Raw genomic sequence first — 23,969 nt, 5'->3', positions numbered from 1 at the left:
ACTCACTCCAGCCTACGCCTTTTGTAGAAGGGAGAGGAAGTCACTTACTATGTTTCCACAATTCTGAAAGATTTGTGTTCCATGTTTTAACTTCTCTGAAATCACGATCTTCACAATCAAATGTACTGTTCCTTTAAAATAACTCTTCTGAAACACCTGTTGTCATTTTAGAACAGAGGGAAGATGGTAATAAATACCTGGTCATTACTCAGGTTTCTGATGTTGCAGAGTTCGAGGCAAAAAGGGTTTTTCTGGACCATTTCCTCCCTAAGAGGAAATTTACCAAAATGCGAGCTGTGGGGAGGGTTGATGAAGATTATCTCAAAGGGTAAGAACATACCTGTAGTCAGTAAATTGCAGAAACAATAGTGATTAAGTGGAGCCTTTTCCCTCCGATGAATCACCTGTAATTCACCTTCCTCCAGTCATGCAGGACAGGGAACTCAGTGGGGAGGTGTGTGATACCCTGAACTGAGCTTGGGACCCTCACCCCATTTGGCGGCTGACTGTGTGACTTGGGCATGGTTCTCTGAGTCTAATTTACCAATCTGTGAAATGCGGACAGCTGTAGGAACCTTGGTTGCACCCCAGGATAGGAAGCCTGGGAATGGGAACGGCCCAGGGACTAAGACGGAGGGGGGTGGGAGGGGCCGTCACACAGGGGCAGTCCTCAGAGTAGCTGCTATTACATGTCTGCCGTGGGCCAGGGCCTCCACGGGGTTAGATACGAGATTGCCACTCCTCAGAATTACTTACAGATGATGAAACAGACTTTGAAAGTTAATTTGTCCTAGGTCCTATCAGCTTGGGAGTGGCAGAGCAGAGACTGGAACCCAAGTCTGGTTTATTCCTTCAGACCTCCAGTCGGCCCTGGCCTGCTGAGACCCCTGGCCACCCAGGGCCCCCAGGCAGTGGTGTCCCTGGTCAAGTGGCTTGAGGACTTCTTGAGATTAAAGAATGGATTGTATGTCTGTATTCCCAGCTCCCAGCATGTGGAAGGTCTCAGTACAAATAAATAAAGGCAGCAATAAGATATATTATTTTCATTTCATTATTCCTAAATCCTATTCTGATTAGCATTTTGGCACGCCTTTTTAAGTCATTTTTTTCTTTTTTTTTTTAGAGTTAATGTGGTTTCTTTTAATTAATTTTCTGACCCCATTCCCACCCCCACCCACCTCCAAATCAAAGCCCTGGAAATCAGACTAGGCTACATAAAAATACGTTTTTATCTTGGTCTCTAGACCTGCCGGCTACCAGTAGGGTCACTGTACCTAATATAACCTGAGATGGCCCCTCGGATTAAAACTTTACAGGCAGAGGATTTTAAAGCTGGAAGGAGACTTAGAGGGCTCTAAGCTGGGAAACCGAGCTAAAAAGAAATGGAGTAGTAACTTCCCAGGTCACTTCGCTGATTATAGACAAATAGGGCGGTGCTGGCGCGGGGGCGGGGGGGGGGGGGGAAGAGTATTTTTATGTGCTTCCTTGAGATAAAATTATGGTGAGGGCTGCTGGTGGTGAGGATTGGGTTTCTCTGGCCAGGCTGCTGCTGGCTTCAGACTCCTTGGCAAGAGCAGAGCTGGCAAGAAGGTCCAGTTGTGAGATTCCAGCTTCTTGGCTGGGATGTGCTGCGATTAGCACATCTCAAACCTTTCAAAGTGACTTTGGCTGTTTTCTTTTCTGAAGGCTTCTGCTGCTTTTGGCTGTAAAGGGGTGGGGGCTGGAGCCTAAGATAGAAATATTATGGACTGACACCCAAATGGGTATGTCTGTGCCCCAAAGGCAAATATTAGCACAGTATTTTTGTAAAGTTGATGCAACTTGATTCATGTCCCTGTAGAGTAAATTTATTCTATCCTGTTTTCCAGTCTGTTTGGGGCCCAGTGGAACTATTCAAAGGGAGAATGAGAAGAGACGGGTTGCTTAATTTTAGGTAGAAACTGCTCAGTATTTTAGCTTTACATACTGCTTTTTGTCTTCATATTGTTTTACCCTCTATTTCATAGTTTGATGGATCATTTTAGTTTTTTTCCCAAGATGGAGGTATCCATTTAGAATTATTTCCCATGAGAAATCCATTTAAGAAATCCAGTTTTGGACAGTGCCACTTTGAGTGGGTTTTGGCACTGTCGAAACAGAAGTCATAATAGAATCTAGGTCCTGGAAGCTCATCTCTCCTACCCCTTCCAGTGCCAGCCTGCCCTCTGCAACTTACTCACCAAGGGCCATATCCACTTCCTCTGCTTGATCACCTCTAGGGACGGGGAGCTCCCTCTCTCCCAAGGCAGTCCCTTCCGTATTTGTGCAGCCCTGACTGTTCAAAAGGTCTTCCTTCTGGTTTTTTTGTTTTGTTTTGTTTCTTCCTTCCATCTTCCACCTATTGAACCCTTGGGGTCTGAAACAGTCAGTCTAATCTTGGTAGTAGTAATAAGCACCATTGATCGGGCCCTGCTAGTGCCGGTTAGTATGTACACATGTTACCTTCAGTGCTTAAAACAACCTTGGAAAACAATTTCCACCTTTCTATAGATAAGGACACTGAGTCTCGGGGAGGGTGAGTGATCTCTGTTAAGTTCACACAGCTGGTAAGTGTAAGCTGGGGTTCCAGTCCACATTTCTGCTTGATTCCACTGAGGCTGACCTTCCCACAGCCTCACACCATATCCTAATTCCCCTTCTGTGTGACATCCTGGATATTTGAAGAACCTAGTCTCCTCCCTCAGATTTCTCTAGGATTTCAGTTATTCCTCAGACACTCCGACTAATAAATCTGTTTCTGTGGGGTTCCTAAAAGGTGCATGTATTTCCCCTCCTGGCCTTTGCACATGTAGTGTGCAGTTTCTGGACTGCCACTGCTTCTACCCGGCTAGTTTCCCTTTATCCTGCAAGCTTCCCCATGGAGCCTTTGTGTGCTGGTCCCGCCACCCACCCCAGCCTGCCTGGCTTGGGTCGGGAGCCTTCCTGCTGTTCCCCTGGCACCCTGGGCTTTCAACCCCCTTAGAACTCGAAACTCCAGGCATCTGTGCCTTCCCTCACCCTACTCCCTCGGCCTGGCCCAGAGCAGGTGCCCAGTAAGTAAATATTGAGTGAGTAAAAGATACGGAACTTCTGCCAAAGTAATAACAAAAGCTGGAAGGAATCATAAACAAGATGGATGGGTCTGTGAAACTGTGGTCCTAGTCCCATGCAGGGATTTGGCTTGGAGGCTGTTGACGGCTTGTCTGGTGGTAGGTCCCACAAGTCTTCTCCCCCAGCGTGGTTTGGTTCAGTCCCTCAACAGCTGGCAGATGTCCCCTCTCTTCTTCCAGCAAGAGGCGGGCTTGCTGGCCTCTGAAGTTTCAGGGTTCACTGATGTGGTACGTAACGGGGGAGTTGACCAGGCACTGTTCAGACACGCTCGGGGTGGGGAGACTGGGACACAGCCCTTCTCATTTCTCCCCAGTGAAGCGTCCATGTGCGTGGAGAAGTGGCTCCAGAAGGCTTGGGTCCTGTGAAATACGTGGTTTAACACTACACCATGATAACCTTTCCCTAAACATTTTTTTTAAACTTCTAAAAATCTCATGTAACAAATCTCATGAAAATGGTGTTAAAAGTTGGGAGGCTGGTCCCCGGGAGGGGGCATCATGTTTGGAAGGGGTGTGAGGCAGCTGCTCCAGCCTTCTTGAGAGCAGCACTCTTACACTTGGGATTTGTGCTTTTTTCCTCGGTGGTGCTTCAAGAAAGTGGAAAGAAAAGAAGGTGATGACGTCATTTAACGTCCTCACAGGTCGAACGTATTCTCTGGTCGCCTAGGAGCAAACTCTGTGTTTCAGGTGCTAGGCGGCTTCTCATCACAGCCCTGGACACTCAGCTCGCGGGTCGTCGTCAGAGGTTGGTTTCTCTTTATAGCAACATCACCTCTGTCCCGAAATGCCTGCAGCTCCCACAGCATTCTCAGTCTTGCCCTTCAGGGAGCTTAAAACTACTTCTTGTTATCCTCCTGGTATCAAGTATAACTTTTCTTTGGTTAGTTTTGCAAGTGTCATGGTGTCGAGCCTATAAATAAACCCAACTCCATAATAAGAAAACTATTTGACATTTTGAAGTTGTACGAGAACAAGGGCGCTAATTACAGGTCTCATTGGAACACAACTGATCCTACAGATTACCCCTCCCTGCTTCTCAGGGGCTACCGGTTGGAGGTCCACTCCCTGGGCAAGTTACCGGCTCTGGAGTAAAGGATTTGATCCCAAGATGGTACTTCTGGAGTATTAGGATTAATAATTGCAGGGGTGGGGGAGGGATAAATTAGGAGGTTGGGATTAACATATATACACTGCTATATATAAAATAAACAACAAGGACCTACTGTATATATAGCACAGGTAACTCTAATCAATTTTTGTAATAACTTATATGAGAAAAGAACCTGAAAAAGAATATGTGTGTGTGTGTATATGTGTGTGTGTGTGTGTGTGTGTGTGTGTGTGTATATATGTATGTATTACTGAATCACTGTGCTGTACACCTGAAACTAGCACAACATTGTAAATCAACTATACTTCAATTAAAAAATAAAACTGAACTAGAAAAAGAAGGATTAATAATTGCAGGATAATTTGGGTCTTAAGCTGTGGTGTTAAGGAGACTTGTGTGAGCATTTTCTCCCATGCGGTGAATAATGTGAAGTCAGAGTTAAAAACTCATGAATGCATTCACGGAAGCATTTTTTCTAACTAAAAGGCATTAAATACTTCTATATATGCATACCCAAATTAAAAATAAGTCCTGTGCACCAGTACTTCCATTGTCAGCTGTGATTATTGTATTAATTAGCAGGCTTAAAGCTTTAAAGATGTTATTTTAAATTTTTTTGGTGTATAGGCCCAGGACAAATTAGTTTATTGGCTTTACCATTGAATTAGCAACATGAAAATGCCTCCCTTAATGAATAGATTTTTCTAATTTAGTAAGTATTCAGTAGTGATTATGTTTACATTCTAAACTAGTTTTTAAAATAAGTATATTTATCTTTGTGTCATTATGCAGTGTCGTACTTTGGAAATTAAAGCCAAGTAAGCGGGAAAAAAATGGCAGAAGGTAGTGTTGGTACATTTACAAAAATTATAGTCATGATGAATATTAAATTCCATGTACCAGTTGTATGGTAATATGGTTATCAACTGCACATAATGTAAAATTAATAAAGTGAAATCGTTTTTTTAAGATATGGGCATGTCACAGATGAACTAAAATCACCGGTTTTTAATTAGTTGGAGTGAGTTTTATTAACATTTGCAAAGCTAATAAATCATACAAAATGCATGTATATCTTTTTCTCTTCTTCCTTAAGACAGTGGTAGTTGACTGTCACCCACTTATGAGAGTGTGCATAACAGAAGGCACCATGGTCTTTTTTTATAACTTGGATATTATGAATTGTTAAGAATTGCTGTCTGTGAGAGACGTGAACTAATTTGAACAAATGGAGACGTCTGGTTAGAAAATATCACATGACAGAATCCTTTCTGAACCGAATTTGTTTTCATGTTGCTTTCTTCCTCTGTTATGACCACAGCACTAATTCCAGCACCAGCACATAGACTGGAGTCTGTTATTTCAACATTGCCTTAAGGAAGTGCTTCCCCAGAGTGATGGGGTAGCTAAGCTATAGACAACCCTCTTTGGCTCTGGGAAGAGACTTGTAATATAGATGGGAAAACTGACATGGGGTGCTGACCTAACCAAGCCCCTGACTGTAGGTACAGACGGTCAAAACTGAAAGGAAGTATCTGATTAAGAGTTTTCCACTGCCTTGGTGCTCAGACACCCTGCATCAGTGTCCCCTTGGGATGCTTATTACAGATGCAGTTTCTGCCTGACAACTAAAGCAAGGCAAGGTCCTGGTTGGGATCTTGGATCAGGAGGAAAGAAATAAAGTGACACCATCAGAACAATTTTCAAAATTTTAGCATGGACTATAAGTGCTTTATTGATGTTAAATTTCCTCAATTTGATAATTGTACTGTGGTTATGAAATGTCCTTGTTCTTGGGAGATACCTGCTAAAATATTTAGAGGTAAAGGGGCGTGATATCTACAACTTTCAAGTGTTCATTAGAAAGCTTTGGGGGTGTGGTATGTGTACGTGCAGGGGAGAGAGAGAAAGCATATGTGACAAAATGTTAAGTTGAATCCAGGCCAGTGGGGATGTACAGGAGTTTCATTTTTCTTGCAGCTTTTCTCTAAGCTCAAAAAAAATTGCAAGTTTTCAAATGCAGTCTCCTGGGTTCTTACTAAACCAGAATCTCTGTGGGTGGTACCTAAGAATCTGTATTTTTTTTTTTTTTTTTTTGCGGTACGAGGGCCTCTCACTGTTATGGCCTCTCCCGTTGCGGAGCACAGGCTCCAGACGCGCAGGCTCACCAGCCATGGCTCACGGACCCAGCCACTCCGTGGCATGTGGGATCTTCCCGGACCTGGGCACGAACCCGTGTCCCCTGCATCGGCAGGCGGACTCTCAACCACTGCGCCACCAGGGAAGCCCAAGAATCTGTATTTTAACAAGCTCCCCAGATGATTCTGAAGTACACTAAAGTTTAATTTAAGTCTCTAGTTAAAAAGAGTCTCCTTTTAATCACTGTTTCTGTTTTAGCAACTTAAATATTAAGTATACATTCTTGCAGTTTGATCTAATCTTGATCTAGTGCTTGATAAATGATAAATCCCCATCCAGATGTTTGTAAGTTTTATCTTTAGGAGGGAATACCCCCTAATTGCTTACTTCAGGGTGTAAGGAACACTTAGGCCCAGGTTAAGAGCAGATTGGAACTTAGAAGCTGGCCTCGTGGGAGTGGTGGTTTTCCTGTCAGTATGCGGTGTGGTCGGGGGTGATGCGAGTGATTATTAAGGCCCCTGCTGGCCCCACCCCAGCCCAGACTCGGTTAGCCCATGATGCAGCCCAGCTGCTGTGTTCACAGCGAAAAGGAGGAGGAAGCAATAGTGATATTAGCAGCTAAACAAGTAAAACATTTATCTTAGATACATTACATACTGGTATTTGAGAAGCTCATCATCTGAGTCCGCCGCCTAGCATGGCTGATTGTATATGAATGTTTATTACTTTTCCATCTAGAGATCCGTCTTCTGCTGATCAGACATCTGTTGGGGCTCATAAATAGCCAAAAAAAGAAAAAAAAAAAAAAGGGAAGAACGCTTACCTGAGTTCACTAGGGAAAGGGAGGGAGTTGGGTGACAGAGAAGGCCTTATATATTCTGGGAGACTTTTAAAATGAGCTGACACGTGGATGATAAACGAGAAAGCATAACTATCCATGTTTCCCTTGAGGAAGAGGGAGGAAAGCAGAAAGTCACGCTAGGAGGTGAAGTGTGTTCCTCTGGTGGTCACTAGGTGGTAGCATTGGCCTAGGTCAGCTTGAGGATTGTTCAGGTTGATTCCTGTAGGGAGCCAGCTGTGGCTCATTTGTGTGGTCTACTCACAAATTAGGTGTTTTAAAATCAGGACTGCTTTGTTCTTTTTTTTTTTCCTAACTGAAACTTTGGCACTCTTGAGTTAGAGATCTAGCTCTTATTCTTAAAAACAAGGGTATGAAATAACTTTAACACTTCTTTTTGAAATGATCAAAATGGAGTTGGGTTGCTTTCTGACTTTCTCTAGTGGAGAAGACTACTACTCTCCCTTCTTCCTGCCTGCGGTTCATTGGCTTGTGAAAAAACAAAGGTCCCCAGATCAGCCTGTAGACCCTCAGGAAACAGAGCATCACTTCTTGCCTGTCTCGGGCTCCAGGGCAAGTGATAGAAGCCTTGTGAGCCAACCCTGACCAGGAGGGCACCCATGCCCCGGGCAATGGGCTCCTGCTTCAGGGTCCATTGAGTTGGTAAAGTAGCTGACAGGTATATCACATCTACAACAACTACGGGAAACACTAGTACAGTATATCTGTAAGTATTTGAAATCAGGATCGCGCTACAAAATCCAGAATCTACAGTCAGCACCTCATGGCACTGGAAGCTTAGCATTGTTTCTGTTTGTTTGTTAGTTTGGGCAAATTATGCTCAGAGACTGAGGCTGTCTTTACGGATAATTTATTTATCATGTGTTCACTGTGGGAATGACAATTTTTAATACGTCACAAGCCAATAGCATACAGGATGTTGACTGAAAAAAAATGCACAACCTAAAAGTTGAGCATTATGTTTTATTTGGCAGACTTTCTGAGGACTTCGAGCCCAGCAGGCAGCCTCTCAGATAGCCCTGAGGGACTGTTCTGAAGAGGTAAGGGAGGAGCAGGATATATAGGGAGTTTTTTCAGCAGTGACCAAGTATTCGGAACTTCAAACTGTTCATTAAAGAAAACCAGATATCTCAAATTAAGGAATTTAGCGCTTTCTATGTATGGGAAGATGCAGGAGTCCGGGCTCATTGAAATCATTCCTTTGATATGCACCTTAGCTCTTTAGGGCCATATCCAGTTCTTTCCCATCCAGAGTTCCCTAACCGTTGGGTGCACCCGTTGAGGGTGGCTGCAGTGGCTGAGCGCCTGGCAGTGGGCAGCCCCGTTTGTCTCCATCCTGAGTTCCCTCAGGGCTCACCTTCAGGGGCAGCTATAGTGGCTTGATGGCTGCAACATCCTTTGTTCACTTATAGGGCAGGCAACGTTTTTCATTCATACGGATGATGTCTCTTAATAAGCCAAGAAAGAAAGAACATACTGCAAACCAACGGCACAGTGATTACACTGTTGTTCCAGGCAATGGGGAGATGAAAGAAAACTTCCAAGTTTAGTTGAGATGTCCCTTTCTAGGAGGTGGTTCTCGTAGAGTTCATCCTTCCAACCAAAAGCTGCTGGGTTAGGTCCCTCACCTCTGGGGCATGTAGCTTATGGGCGATTGCACCAGTGTTGCCAGGCAGGGTGGACTGGTCCGAAGGTTATTATTCCAGGAACCGTTACGTGGCTGGCACCACTGCCTATGAGGAGTAGCCTCGCCAAGGCAGGAACAGATGTCCCTTTTCTTTCTGAGACTGCTGCACTGTTTAATATCGCTGTTGACCAAAAGTAGCCTGGGCCTGGCAGGAGCAGGTGTCTCAAGACCTTTGGAGAGCTATTTATTTATTTATTTATTTATTTATTTATTTATTTTTTTATGCGTTACGCGGGCCTCTCACCGCTGTGGCCTCTCCCGTTGCGGAGGACAGGCTCCGGACGCACAGGCCCAGCGGCCATGGCCCACGGGCCCAGCCGCTCCGCGGCACGCGGGATCCTCCCAGACCGGGGCACGAACCCGCGTCCCCTGCATCGGCAGGCGGACTCTCAACCACTGCGCCACCAGGGAAGCCCTGGAGAGCTATTTAGATCAGCGAAGAGTAGCTTTGCCCAGGCCGAACACTCTTGAGTTGCTGGTCAACCTCTTCATGTTTAGTCCATCATGTGATGGCCACCAGGCTGTTACTCTAGTGTCAGTGACATGATGGTCCTGTCCACTACAGGTCCGAGAGTTGGATAAGAAAGTCCTAATAGCCAACTTCAAAGCCAATTCATCAAAACAGGCTATTCAAAACAAGTTCAAACCACACGTTGTCTGAAACAAGCTTTCACAGCATGGATTTGAAATCGTAAGTCAGGACCCAGCAGATGGTTTAAAAATGCCTTCTGTTGAGTGGTATGTGTCACATTGTGTAGGTATTTACACATGGTGATCCTATGGCTTGTGGCATGTAGTGGGCTCCCACCATCCCATTGCACTGAGATATTGCCTAGGTCTGTAATGTTTTGCGAGTATAATCTTTGTTAAAAACTACAGTCACAGTAGAACCTCTGTTGTTATTGTGCAAGACAGTTTCTAAAGCTGTAACTGCTGTGTGTGTGTGTGTGTGTGTGTGTGTGAACGCACAGAACCCGCTGGGCTTCCATGTTGTAAAGTGCATCAGCTGCAGGTGAAATCACCTGTGGTTGGAGAGGCCAGTGTGTTCCTGGCTGGGCTGTAGCTTTGTTTAGAATTAAGAGGCTTATAAAGGAAGCCATAGAAACCTCAAGTTCCCTGATTGCCACGGTACAGGAAACAGGGCTTGTTAGTCATCATCCATTGTCCTGACTGGATTGTTTAAGATAAAATTTCAAGACAATCGGAAAACACCACATGACTCAATTATGTGGTTATTCAGCATCAGGCTCGCTCTCATTAAGGTTTGCTTTGGGAATAATTGTGGGGAGAACGTTTCTGCAACTTTCATGAAATAACCAAATTATGATGTGAAATAACCAAATTATGATGTTGTTGGGTCCCAAGCCCTTTATGTAACAATCAGAGATCATGTGAGGAGGAAAAAGTAGGTCTCTTCTGGGTTGCTGGTCTACTTGAGTTTGTCACCAGATGGCTACAGGATCTCACTGGGAACACCATTAACCCTGGTTAGGTTAGTAAGTTCCCACGGGTACACATGCTGGCACTGGACACAGAGCTGCTCAGGTGAGAGCAGTGTGAAAATCAGCCCTACCTTTGCCGTGTCAGCCCATGTGACTTTCATTTGGAGGCTCCTGTTTGAAATCACCCTTGGTTTTTTTTCTGTCCAGGGTTGTGATGTGATTTGCTCTTAGTTTTAGCTGCTCTGAGCAACTGCCCGAGTCTTGCATGTATACCCTCTGAATGGCTCAGATTTTGCGGAACCTATACAGTTGTCCCTCAGTTATCTGAAGGGGATTGGTTCCAGGCCCCGCCCCCCTGCCAACCTTGGACACCAAAATCTAAGGATGCTTAAGTCCCTTATATATAGTGGCATAGTATTTGCATATAACCTATGCACATACTTTCATATACTTTAAATCATCTCTAGATTAATTATAATGCAGTGTAAATGCTAAGTAAATCGTTGTAAATATGACATAAATGCTATGTAAGTAGTTGTAGGCTCATGGCAAATTCAAGTTTTGCTTTTTCCAACTTTCTGGGATTTTTTTTTCCTGAATAGTTTTGATCCGTGGTTGGTTGAATCCAAGGACATGGAACCCTTGGATATGGAGGGTTGACTGTGTTCTAAGTCCCACCAGCTGAAACACCACCCTGAGGTTCCCTGAAAACCCGCTCCACTTCTCTAGCCAATGCAGGCCTGGCCCTTCCTTAGAGGGCTTCCCAAAAGGAATGTCATTCTACACCACACCCCAGAATGCTGAATCACCATCTGTGGGTGGGGCAGGGACAGGCATATTTTCTGAAAGCTCTCCAGGTAATTCTGATGTGCACCTCCCACTAAGAACCACACTTGAAATTGTCCTATTATATCTTTAAAAAAAATTTTATAACCCACCCGAAATTCTTCAGACAAGGACTAAAGAATAAATTTGACATTTCAAATTCAGTGTAGTTAAAGCATTATGAACACATTTGTTGTCTTTTGATAACTTTTGGTCTTACTCAGAAAATGCATCCCTGCTTCTGATGACATTTTCCTTGGAAAGGGCAAGGTGGGGGTGGTGGCGTGGGTGGAATTTTGTAAGTGACAACAAGTTGCCTTCCACTGCCAGTCCCAGGAATCTTTTTTATTAATATTTGAGGTTTCCTATCCCTATCTGCAGAAGCAGGGAGGTTTTCTTGGAGCTTCTGAAATAGGATTAGGGGCCAAGGGTGCTCTTCTGTCCTGGGTGTGTCTTCTACATAGCTTTCATTCCCTCTGTGTTTTCACTGCCTGCAGCTAAGCTGTGCTTCTGTGGTTCCCTGAGGCTCGACTCTCCTCAGGCCTCTGGTCAGCTTTGTCCTCATACCTTCCTTGCTTCTGATTTCCGGATCTTGATCTCTGGCCCTGCCCTGACATATTGGTGCTGCTTTTCTGGCTGTGTGTGACTGCCCTTCACAGTGTGGACCCTGGATCAGCAGCTTCGGCATCACCCAGGGGGTCCGAGAAATGCAGGTTCTCAGGCCCCACCCAGACCTGCTTGCGTTCAAGGTTGCATCTTAACAAGATCCCCAAGTGATCTGTGTGCACGTTACAGTGTGAGGGGCATTGGTCTATGGGACACCACCACTCTGTGTTCTAATTGAAGCCTCCACTCTCATCCCATCCTTTTGTCCTGCCTGTTCCCACCAACCCAAGTTTGTCTATCAGGTTGTACTATTTTTTTCCAGACTATCAGTCTTGGCTTCATATTTCATTTTATTCATTGACTCATTCAGATATTTATTGAGTGCCTACCAGAGCTAGGTATTGGAGATGCAGTGAGCAAACCCAGACCCAGTTCCTGCCCTCGTGAAGCTCAGCTTCTAACGGCAGAAGCAGATATTAAATACATCATCAGTTATAAATGTGAAATTATGATGAGCACTGTAGAGAGCCTATAACAAATGTATGAGTCGTTAGGGATGCCAGGGAAGGCTTCCCTGAGGAGGTGATCCTTGTGCCAAGCACTGAGGCCTGAGTAGGAGTTCTCAGGTGAAGAAAAGCAGAAAGAGCTTCCCAGGCAGAAGGAACAGCATGTGCAAAGGCCCGGCTCATCATAGAAAGTTGACAGAGAATTAATTTTTAAAAGAACATTAAATTGCTCTTAAGTCCTTCATCTTTATCTGCTCTTCCACCCAGTCTTGTCAGATTGACACCTCCGTTCCCAAGCTGAGGAGCTGGCCTGGACCCTTGTCCCTCCCGCCGGCACGAAGTGACCATGTGCTCGGTTGCATACCGCTTTAGTCTTTTAGTCTAACACTTCACAATTGCATTCATTGATAAAACCGCTTTCATTACTGTTCCCTAATATACCATGCTCAGATTTTTAAACTGCTCTCTAATTCCCTCTCCGTTCATGTATTTTTAAAGTAAACTTTGTTGAAACATACATACAAAAGAAGAGCACAAATCATAAGGGTAGAGCTTGGTGGATTTTCACAAAGTGAGTACACCAGTGTTATTAGCACCCCAATTAAGAGATGGAATTATAAGCATCCCAGAAGACCCCTGGACACCCCCCAGTCACTACATGCAGAGGTAACTGCTGTCCTGTCTTCTGTTGATTAGTTTTGCCTATTCTGAACTTTATGTAGATGGAATCACGCCATACAGGTCATCTATTGAGTCTTGGATGCTTTTGCTCAGCACAACGCTAGAGGAATTCGTGTTGTGTGTCACAGTCGTTCATTTATTTCCTTTGCTGTGTAGTCACGCATGGTGGGACTCCAGCACAGTTTATTCGTTCTGTTGGGTCTTTTACAATTTGGAGCTGTTATGAAAATTCTTATGCATGTCTTCTAATGGATAAATGTATACTTTTCTGTTGGGAATATGCCTAAGAGTGGAATTATTTCACAGAATGTGCATATGTTCAGCTCTCGTAGATACTGCCGAACAGTTTTCCAAAGTAGCTGCACTAATTTACATCCTCACCAGCAGTGCCTGAGAGTTCCAGTTACTCCACACCATGGCCAACCCTCGGTTTTGTTGGATTTCATCACAGCCATTCTGGTGGGGGTGTGGTTCTGTTGCTTTGAGGTTTCAGTTTGCATTCCTTTGACAGCTAATGTTCCCGTTTTCTACCTAGTTGTTTGTTTTTTCTCTTTTTGATTTGTCGTAGCTCTTTATATATTCTTTGTAGTTATATATTACAAACATCTCTGTGGGTCTTTTTTTTAAAAATAGTCTTTTAATGAATAGATGTTCTTAATGTAGTCTAATTGATCAATAAATATCTTCATATTTGAAATCATTTTTGCATCACATTTAGTTCTGTAAAACCTTAGAGGTGTAATACACAAATATATAAAGTTGTAAAGCATTAACAAATTTAAAACCCGGGAAATATAAATTTAGAAGATTGAGACCAGGGAGATAATAAGACACAAATAAGCCATATAATTCTCTGAACGTGTTATAATTGAGCAATAAATATTGTTTAAAGCTGCTTAGAAGTCGAAACTCAGATGGAAACATGGTCCGTTATCTGGCTCTCATTTATCTGAGCTCTTCAGACAGTTTTGTGAGGGTCAAGGCAGACAGGTGAGGGATGGATGGAACGGGAGGTATGTTCACATGGAACTGGTAATTTGCACATCAGAGCTAACCAGGTATGTCTTCTGTTACAGGTTATTCAACGATAGTTATGACCTCCCGGTTACGTGCGTTCGGTGGAAGAATTAATAACATACGCACCTCAGAATTACCCAAAGAGAAAACTCGATCCGAAGTCATCTGCAGCGTCTGCTTTCTAGATGGCTTGGTACAGACCTTTAAAGTTAATGTGAGTTCTCCAAATTTAATTTTTTCTGAATTAATGCCCCTAAGAAATACTTTTCATCTGTTGGTTTATAAAATGAAGAGAAGTTATTTTAAATTAAAAGCTTGAGGTCTCAGATCTTGTATGTTGAGATGGAACTAGAAATATCCTTAAAAACTTTGTCCATATTCTTACCTCTACCAGACGTGTCTTCCCCCCTCTTCTTTGTGAACTGTGTGAGTCTTAGATGTTACTGCTTCTGTGACGTCTTTGACTTCCTGGGCTGATTCTCCAATAATGGTGCCCTGTGTGTGCTTTATTAGGGCCCCTGTCACATTGCATGAATAGTAGTTGTAATTATCAGGTTATATGTCACTCTTTAAACCGTGAGCTCCTGGAGAATGGCAATAGTGTCGTTTCCCCTGTACCTGCCTCACAGCAGGTACTCATTAAGTGTGCAAATATAGTAAATGGTGGGTCCTTTCTGGAGGGTAGTGAGATGGTTAGCCTCCCAGATGGCAGGGCTCAGGGAGGGCCTGGCTTGTCCCACCTCAAGCAGAGGCAGGGCTAGAAATGGGGTCTCCAGTCCTACGTCAGCAGTAAGATGCCTAACCAGTAGCCATCCCTGCTGCCTCGCCCCTCCCCAATCACCACTGGGCGTTCGTGACCTTTGCCTGTCTCTCCCATCCTCTGACCAGTTCTAAGGGGGGTCGCCTCCGACCCCAGATTGGCTGCCAGCATCTGCCCCAGCCTGGAAAATTCAGTGTGCAATGGAAGGCGTCAGAAAGAGAAGAGAGGGTACCGGAGAACAACTGGGGGATGTTAGAAGGCCACAAGAATTTGAAGGGTGACAAAAAGTGGTCCCTGCTGGGGTCTTCCCCCACCCATGAGTTTGCCTCCTGCTGACCGCAGGTCACTGTGGACGTTGATGGCTGAGCAGGCAAGAGAAGAGGGCAGTGTGCATGAAGTCGCTGCACGGTGGCTGCTCTGTAGAGGCCCCGAAGGTCTCTTCCAGTTGCTGTAAACTGACAGCTTAGTTCAGACAGGGCTCCTTTGTTAAAATTTATGTTGTCTGTCTTGGAGCTATTCCTCAGCCATATATCTTCTTCCCAATAAGAACATGAATGTTTATTCAGCACATGTTTACTGAGCACCTACTACATGCCAGGCTTTGTTCTGGGTACAAAGAATACAGCAGTGAACAAAACAGAGCAAAATCCCTGCCCTTTTAAAGCTTACATCCTAGAGGGAGGAAACAGACCATAAACAAATGTGTACTATGTCAGGCGGTATCATGTACTTAGAAGAAAAATCGGGATAAGGAAAGTGGAAAGTTAAGGACAGGGCAAGGGGTGGGGTTGTCATTTGACATTTTATAGAAGCAATTCAGGAGAACCTCACTCATACAGTGACATTTCAGAGGTGACCTAAAGGAAATAAGGGGAGGAACTGTGTGGTTCTCAGGAGGAAGCGCATTCCAGGTAGAAGAAACAGCAGAGCAAAGGCCCTGAGGTGGGGTCCCCTTCCCTTAGTGTGGTTGCAGAACAGGCTAGAAGCCAGTGCATCTGGAGTGTAATGAGGAAGGAGGAGGGGAGGAGGTGATGAGGTCAGAGAGTTAACAGGTGATGGGTTGTTTTGTTTTTCCTAACAGCCGTTTCAAAAGATTTTCTTTAATATCGTAAAATATTGTGAAGGACAAGTGAGCTAGCAGACACACATGCACCAATGTGCCTTTCGACAAGATTATCCCCTACTCCCACATCAAGGTGGACGTGAGTTTGGAGAAATGATCACAGCAGATGGTACAGACAGAAAAAACACCGATAAAAAGGATGGAATATAACACTGTACTTGGTCATTTTCCTATGTCACAGCAGAACATTTTGGTGCAAATAGTTAATTTTTTCCTCTTTTCCACTTAAGTCTGGAGAAAAAACCCAACTTTTTTGGTAATAAAATAGGTGGGGTTTTTGTTTGTTTGTTTGTTTGTTTTTTGCGGTTCGCGGGCCTCTCACTGCTGTGGCCTCTCCCGTTGCGGAGCACAGGCTCCGGACGCGCAGGCTCAGCGGCCATGGCTCACGGGCCCAGCCGCTCCGTGACATGTGGGATCTTCCCGGACCGGGGCATGAACCCGCGTCCCCACCTGCATCGGCAGGCGGACTCTCAACCACTGCGCCACCAGGGAAGCCCTGTTTTGTTACTTTTTTAACGTAACTTTTTTCCTCTTGAGGGGATGGGGGATTGTGTAGAGCCTTGTAGGTCATTCTGAGCACTGGCTCTGTTCTGCATTGGTGAGTTTAGGCAGAGACCTGACATGATCTGACTCAAGTATCACTCTGGATGCTCAGTCGACATTAAACTGGGGGAGGGGGTGGGGCAAGGGCTGAGACCGTTAGTCTGTGGGAGAGACCATGACGATCGGACAGGGCGGTTAATGCGGCTAAGGGTAAACCAAGTCTGGAAATACTTTAAAGGTGGAACCAGTGGGATTTGGGATGTGAAAGAGGCCTCAAGGTGACTCCCAAGGTTTTTGGCCTGAGCAGTGGGCAAGATGGAGCTGCAATTTATAGAAATGGGAAAGCCTGCAAGACGAGCAGGTTTGGGGGCAGAAATAACTGGTCCTGTTTCGGACATGGTGAGTTTGAGATGCCTGTTACTCGTCTGCGTAGAAATGGCACTAGGTATACAAAAGAGGAGTTTAAGGGAAGGGTTTAGGCTGGGATACATATGTGGGTCTTACCAGGGTAGATGTGGTACTTCAGGATCACTTGAGAAGTGAATAGAGAGAAGATACGAACGAGGTTCGGTGTTCAACGGTTGGGGGGGTGAGGAGCAAGCAGGACTGTCCAGGGCGATAAGGGGAGGCCAAGAGGGAATGAGAATCCCAGGTAAGGATGTATTCTAAGGAGGAGGAGTGATGAGCCCTGTAGAGGAGAATGCGGACGGCATCCGCCCAGAGTGATGATCACGTGCCTGGCGTTCAGTGGGCACCCAGCCATCTTTAGTTACGAATGCCGTTGTTATTGTCACTGCTGCCTGTGCGGCCCCCAGGCTTCCAGCAGCCTGGTCAAGGCTGACTCACACTGAACTTCAATTTGACGACCTGGTTGCAACTTCGAATCTCCGTCACTTTATATGTTTCTGCTCCTGGGGGTCATTTGCGCTGTCGCATTCAGGTCCTTCAGCCCAGGTCGTCTTACGAACAGGAGCGGCCATCCTCGGGAAGCTGACCTGGACATCGGCTGTTCTTAGCTCCACCCAGAGAGCGAGGCTGTCATGGACAGTGACCTGATGTAGCCAAGATGACCTCTTGTGGGGCAGGCGCCGGGCGGGGGGGGGGGGGGGGGGGGGGGGAGGGGTGGGGGGGGAGCCGGGAGGGCTGTTCTTATCAAAAATGTATCTTGTTTCAGTTCCTTTTGAGAACTCGGTGAGTTGTGCAGACACTGGAATGGATGAATTATGCGCTCCAGAGGGGAGAGTGGCAGTGTGCTGGTAACGTGCAGACTCTGGCATCAATCAGACACTCCTGAGTCAGGCAGTCAGACCATCCGTCGGCTGACAGCACAGGGCACGGAGCCTCTGAGGCCTCTCTGTTTGCTCATCAGCACAGGGGATGGTGTTGACAGCTATGTGACATGGCTGCGAAGATTGGAGATCATATATAAAAAGTGCAGAATACCGTGGCAGGCTCCTTGTAGATGCCCAATAGATTAAAGTTATTAATAATATATATTAAACATAATATAAAATCATGCAAATAATAATTTCAACAAGGGGAGCAGATAGCTCTTTGCATCAAGAGTATCTCGTAATTTGGAGGGAGAATATCTCATGATTTAGAGTATGTGGACCAGGTCATCTTTTCCACACTGTCCTGATTCCCCTGGGATGGGAGGTGACCTGGGAAGTGGAGGAAGCAGCGGGAACCAGGGCCCTGGGGCAGGAAGGGGCATGTGTTCAGGATACAGGCGGTGCCTTGTGTTCCCACACTGTGGGCCAGATAAGTGAGACTGTCCCAGAGAAGTGGCTGCAGGAGGGAGTGACAGTTATCTAATTCTCCTCATCCTGGTCATGGTGACCTGTTTTCAGGTACATCATCTGCTATCAGGTGATCAAAAAAGCTGCCTTTGCTGGTTCTATACATGGTCTCTTTCTGACTCACATTGCCCTTAAGTTAAATGGTTTGGTTCAAAGGATTCCCAAGAAGTCTGCCTGTTAAAGGAGAATTCACGATTCCCCACCCCTGTGCCTTTGTGCTGGGCCGTCCGCTTGATGCCTTTTCTTAGCTCCTGCGCCTGGAGGGAGGGCGTGGCACTCAGCCCTGTCAGCCTCCCAGAACCAGGTCAGGGACTGCTTTCCCTTGTCCCCAGGTTGAGTCACCCACTTGTGTTGTCCTGTGTGTGTTCACTGTGCCCCAAGTGTTCTTTGGCACTTGACACACCGGGTTATGGTCGCGGCTTGCACGGCTGGCCTCTCCAGGAGGGCAGGAAAGGGACATGTGTTATGGCTCTGTCCCCACGCCCAGCACTGTGCCCGGTCTGAAAACACTGAGTGGCTAAGGTGTCTGAGTCCTGCTCTGGACGTGAAGTGTGGTTGAAAGTCTCCACTGGCTTCTCACCTCGGATGCCGGGGAGTAGGGAAGCAGATAATCCTCCAGTGTCCCTTGCCAGATCTCTTGGAGGGTATTTCCAATGGCATTTGCATATTCTTAGCTGTCTTCCTTCATGCTGTTAGTAGAGTTTTCCTCCCTATGTATACTTGCATGGCGCTGAGGATTAACATTTTGCTGTGGATAATCCTTGGGTAGGTCACGGAGAGTTTACTGTCATTGGGATACCTGAGTTTTCCAATTTAGACATGATCATTTGGGAATCTCAGCTAAGAGGAAGGAAGAAATCTTAGAAAATTAAATTTATCTCATTCTCTTAAACCATATTTATCTTAGCCCTACTTTCCATATGTTCCGTGGGGCTTCTTAATTTGGAATTTATTAAATTCTTATTAATATTTCTTATTGTAGGGTACCTGTGTGCATGAAATCTCTCTGCGTGTTTTAACACCTTCTTGCCTGCAATAAAGACTTTTAAACACCAGTTCTTAATTTGTTTTAAAATTTTGCCCACTGGACATTTTTTTCCCCTAGAAACAAGATACTGGTCAAGTTCTCCTGGATATGGCTTACAACTACTTGGGCGTGACGGAAAAGGAGTATTTTGGTTTGCAGCACAGTGATGACTCAGTGGACCCTCCTGTGAGTACCCTCCCTTGAAGACGTGCTGGGCCCCCCCCCCCCGCGTTTGGTTTTATATCTTATGTTTTCTTACCCAACAGAGATGGCTTGAAGCAAGCAAACCCATCAGGAAGCAGTTAAAAGGTGGGTGTGACCTTCCCATGTCGGTTGAACACTAGGTATTAGTGTATCGTGGCCCATTTCTCTCCTCCAATCCTCAGCGTACCTGTAACATCTGGTACCTGGATTCCAGGTGGTCCAAGAGACGTGAGTAAGCTGACTTCTCCCTGTCTGACTTCTGAGTTAGCAGAGATGCTTCCAGATCAGCCCCCAAGGGTCCTCACCAAATATGGGCAAGAAAGGGAAAGGTGAAAGAAGACAGCTAAGAGCAAAGGAATTCCACATTTCATTTTATAGGGAAGAAAGGGGAAGAAGGATGGCCTTTTTCAGCCCAGTGTGAGAGCCAGGATGGAAGAGACACACACACACACACACACACACACACACACACACACAGTCCTTTTCAACAGCACAGTTCCATTCACAGGAAACAAAGGCATGGGTAAATAGTGTCACAGACATAACACGTGAGTGTATCCCCGTGCTGTAGGTTAATTCCCAGTTAGGTGGGTTTTCGAACCACACCTCACTGCGCCCTTCACCTGGTTTTCCAACATTACGCTCTCTGTTCCCCTTTATGCACCTTATGCCCCAAACCTGGCCGACATGCAGAGCCTCACATGCACCCAGAGTTACAGAACCACCCACAGGTACCCAGGTACCTGTACACAGGTACGTTCATAGGTGCACACACACCATTAGAGTCTTTGATACAATCCAGAGATAAAGGCAGAGGGTACTACTGAGAAGGGAGGGTGGAGCCCATAATGAACTAATGTAGAGGAGATCAGCGAGGGAGGCAGGGTGGGAAAAGCTTGAGTTTCACAGAGCCAGAAAGTGCTGGAAAGGGCCTGTGAATATATACTGAGTGATGGAGGGGAGAGAAATTGATGTGAAGAAGAGCATGGGATCTTAGCAACACAATCTGATCTTCTCCTGTTGCCACATCCAGCAAAAGAAATGGGCTAATTTTATCCTTGCAAGCAAATGGACTCTTGGCGTTGTTGCAGAAAGCCGTATTTGAGTATATTAGCTGTGTAATATTTGCTACTGTATTAATCATTTTTAGAATTCACTTTGCATTAAAAGCATGAAATATTTTGCAGTATAAAAATGATTTTAAAATGCAGAATCAAAAGACTCAGTGCTATAAGTCTGGTGTTATCATTGGCTGTGTGACCCAAGGCAAGTCACATCTCCAAGCCTGGTGGCTAATCTGTTACACAGTGCAGTCGACAGCAGCCTAGCTTACTTATAGCCATGGCGGTATTTAAATTCAAGAGGGTTCGTGAAAACATTTGAAAAGTATGCAATCATTATATATGTGGGAGATAACTTCTTTGTGAGTTTTGTATAATCTATTGATTTAAGGATTTTTAAAGTTCCTAATACAGATAATGGAGTGCATTGTTTGAACACATCCCTAAGTTAAACATGTAATAGGAATTAGATTATTCCTCGTTTTATGATGATGTTGCAAAAATATTTTACTTCTTGTAGACTTGGAGATTTCTGAACACTTAACTAACTTATGCACTCCTTTTTTGAAATTAGTCCTTTTATTGATGGAAAAAGCTGTGGTCTAGTGAAAGATGCGTCACTTATGGGAGAGTAGCCGCTTACATTCACTGACTTTTTTAAAGGGAAAATTTAATTTGTTTTTGAAAAATGTTGTAGGAGGTATCCCCTGTACCCTGCATTTTCGAGTAAGATTTTTTATACCTGATCCCAACACACTGCAGCAAGAACAAACCAGGTAATAACATTTTTTTTTAAGTTTTCTATTTAGTATATAAAAATGAGTAACGACTGAAAATGTGCTCTTTAATTTATCACTGTGGCCAGATACTTCACTTGGGTATAACTGCACCAACAGTTACGATCCCAGTAAAACTTGGGGGGTACATGTATTGAAATTTTAATCGGCGAGTTCATTTTCATCTCGAGCCTCCTGATTTGGTGCCGTTCCCAGCACGCTCCCATCCACCACCTCCTACCTTCCCCTTCCGTCCAGCTGCCCCTGCATGTTGAGCACCTGTGTTCAGAGAACGCAGTTATTTTCTGCTCCTGCAACCAGGAAGTTTGTAAAACAGTCATCTACCTGTCAAACAGCGCAGTGTCTCTGAGGGGCTAGGATTGAGCTCTTTAGGAGAACGAGAGGTCTCTGAACTGAGAACTTTCTATCAGATCCCCTGTTGGTAGGAGCTGCAAAGGAGAGGAGGCCAGGTCAGTGTCTCTCCTCCGCCTCCGTGAATCTGTGGTTCAGGCAATCCGTGAAACAGATAAGGGCCAGAGGGCTGTGAGACTTGTTTACCCCTCCAGGCTTGGCGCAGGTCCTGGCCCTGGTGTTGAGCTGGCACGTGGGTTTTCTGGATGGGGACCCGTGTTTGGAGTGGAGGGGCAGGTACAGGAAAGTTGTTGCTGTTTGAACATGGACTCTGCAAGCTCCCCTGGGCCTCTCCTTCCCCTCCCCCCAGGGCAACAGCCAGCCCTTCTATTATTGAAACGTTTGTTTTTCTTAGGGAGGGAAACTCTTCCACCAGGAAAAAAAGCAATGAATGTTCAGGATTATTGAATCCTATCCTGTGCCCATTGTGGCCATGAGACCGTCACCAAGGAGGAGACGTTAACTTGGACATAAAGTGCTCTTTCGTTTTTTCCTTTTTTTAAAAAAAATGGTAATCACATGATCACATTTTAACTTTTAATGTGTTTAAAGGCCAAATATTAGTCTATTACTATTTTGTCTTCTTTGTACACCTCTTCCCTCTACAATAGAAGACGTTGGAGATTTGACTTGTGTTTACTATTAGGTTAAATTTTAAGCGGGTATAAGATGTCCTGCATGACTCATTGGGTAACCACAGGACATACACGTGATGCCTTGAGTTTTCCTCATAACAGCTTTTCATGCTGGTGGACTAAGGGGGAGTGTAGGACACTCAACTCAACAGGTCAACTCATAAGCCGGTGGATGCAGAGTGGTGACATGATCTATGAGAATATGTTTGAAATGACCCCACCAGGATTTTCCTACTGGAAATATTCAGGCTACTACTGAATATCAAATTCTCTTCAAGGGATGCTTTAAAAAATGTCATGATGGATTTTATATGTGTGTGTGTGTGTGTGTGTGTTTTTAACCAGTGGTGTTCTTTTTGTAATCATAACCCCACAATAAAAAATATATTTTGCTTTGTAATGCATTACACAGATACATGTAAATTACTGAAGCAGACATTTCATGAAACGATAGTAACTGCAAAGCACTCTTAAGTTTTCTATTTTCTTCTTTTAAAATGTCACTTGAGGCTCATTAAATTGATTTTATTACCTACCGAAGGGTTCCCACCCCAAGTGTGACCTGCACTGCCTAAACCAGTGGTCGTCCCTCATTGCCCTGTGTCCTCCCTGAGATGCTGCAGCCCTAGGGTTGCGGCTGCCAGAGTACCTTAGTGAAGGGATCACTCACACCAGCCTAACCCGGGAGCCCTTCTCCAGGGCCCCTCTCGGTCGTTGGACGCTACTTCCATACCCCACAGGAAAGCTTCTTTCTGCTGAGCCTCCCTGTCATTTGAGGGACATCTGAGGAAAGGTAGGGAGGTCAGGATGGAGAGAAGGCTCGGAGAAATGAGGGCTGCTTTCAGATCTTTCAAGTGCTGTCATGGGAAAGGGGGAATTAGATGTGCTCCGTGGTAGCATTACGGCCAGCGGGTGGAGACTACAGAGAGGCGGATTTTGTCTGAAGACAAGTAATAGACTAAATTTTGTTCTTACCTAAGTTCCAGATAAAATCCGGTTTGTCCGTGTCCCTCCTAAAAGTCACTAGTTCCAGACTGACACTCAACCCCACTGCTCAACCTCCTACGGTAAGGTGGGTGGTCCCCGCAGTGTGGAGTAGAGTGAGTGTAGCTGTCACCTCCCGGGATGTGGGTAACAGATTTCTCTTAACACAGCAGGAGTCATGGCAGCAGCCACCCCTGTGGCTCCTACAGAGCTGGGGAGTAGCCAGGACCTTCAGATCTTCTTCTTAGGCTGGGCCAGGTTTCCACCATTAATTCAAAAAAATATTGTTTTTACTTTAATGAAGAGTTTTGCCTATATTCCTGGCACTTAGTGTCTTTTTTTTTTTTTTTTTTTTTTTTGCGGTATGGTTGATGTACAGTATTATACATCGTATCTTTTTTAAGCCCCAGCTCTGTAGCCTTTGCAAAAATAAGTTCCCCTTTAAAGAAAGTTCGCTCTCAAGGGTCAAAGGAGGAGTATAGAGGTGGTGTTTGCTCTTCGCTGTTTGTTTACTAAGGATCTAGGCAGGGAGGCGTTTATTGCTTTTCTCTGAAGTTGAGGTCGTGGATTGGGGTGCACTCCAGAAATGAGCGTTAACATTTCTGAAGTCAGGACACACAAGCATCTCTTTTAAATGACTTC

At 45.1% G+C, this 23,969-nt stretch overlaps 1 protein-coding gene across 2 annotated transcripts in view; it reads left to right on the top strand.

Annotated features, from left to right (window-relative positions):
- Window positions 1-23,969, top strand: part of PTPN3 (protein tyrosine phosphatase non-receptor type 3) — a 106,963-nt gene that overhangs the window by 21,767 nt on the left and 61,227 nt on the right. The window contains exons 2-5 of one of the 2 annotated variants that reach the window (XM_065879842.1): window positions 14,061-14,215; window positions 19,335-19,442; window positions 19,523-19,565; window positions 21,219-21,297. In XM_065879842.1, the coding sequence (XP_065735914.1) occupies window positions 14,078-14,215; window positions 19,335-19,442; window positions 19,523-19,565; window positions 21,219-21,297 (368 nt within the window). In that variant the 5' untranslated portion in view covers window positions 14,061-14,077. Of the gene's footprint in view, window positions 1-14,060; window positions 14,216-19,334; window positions 19,443-19,522; window positions 19,566-21,218; window positions 21,298-23,969 lie in introns of those variants that run through there. The other variant, XM_065879843.1, reaches the window with a different exon arrangement.

This window comes from Phocoena phocoena, chromosome 6, assembly GCF_963924675.1.
Source record: "Phocoena phocoena chromosome 6, mPhoPho1.1, whole genome shotgun sequence".
Lineage (NCBI taxonomy): Eukaryota > Metazoa > Chordata > Mammalia > Artiodactyla > Phocoenidae > Phocoena > Phocoena phocoena.
This window is presented reverse-complemented; position numbering and strand designations above follow the sequence as displayed.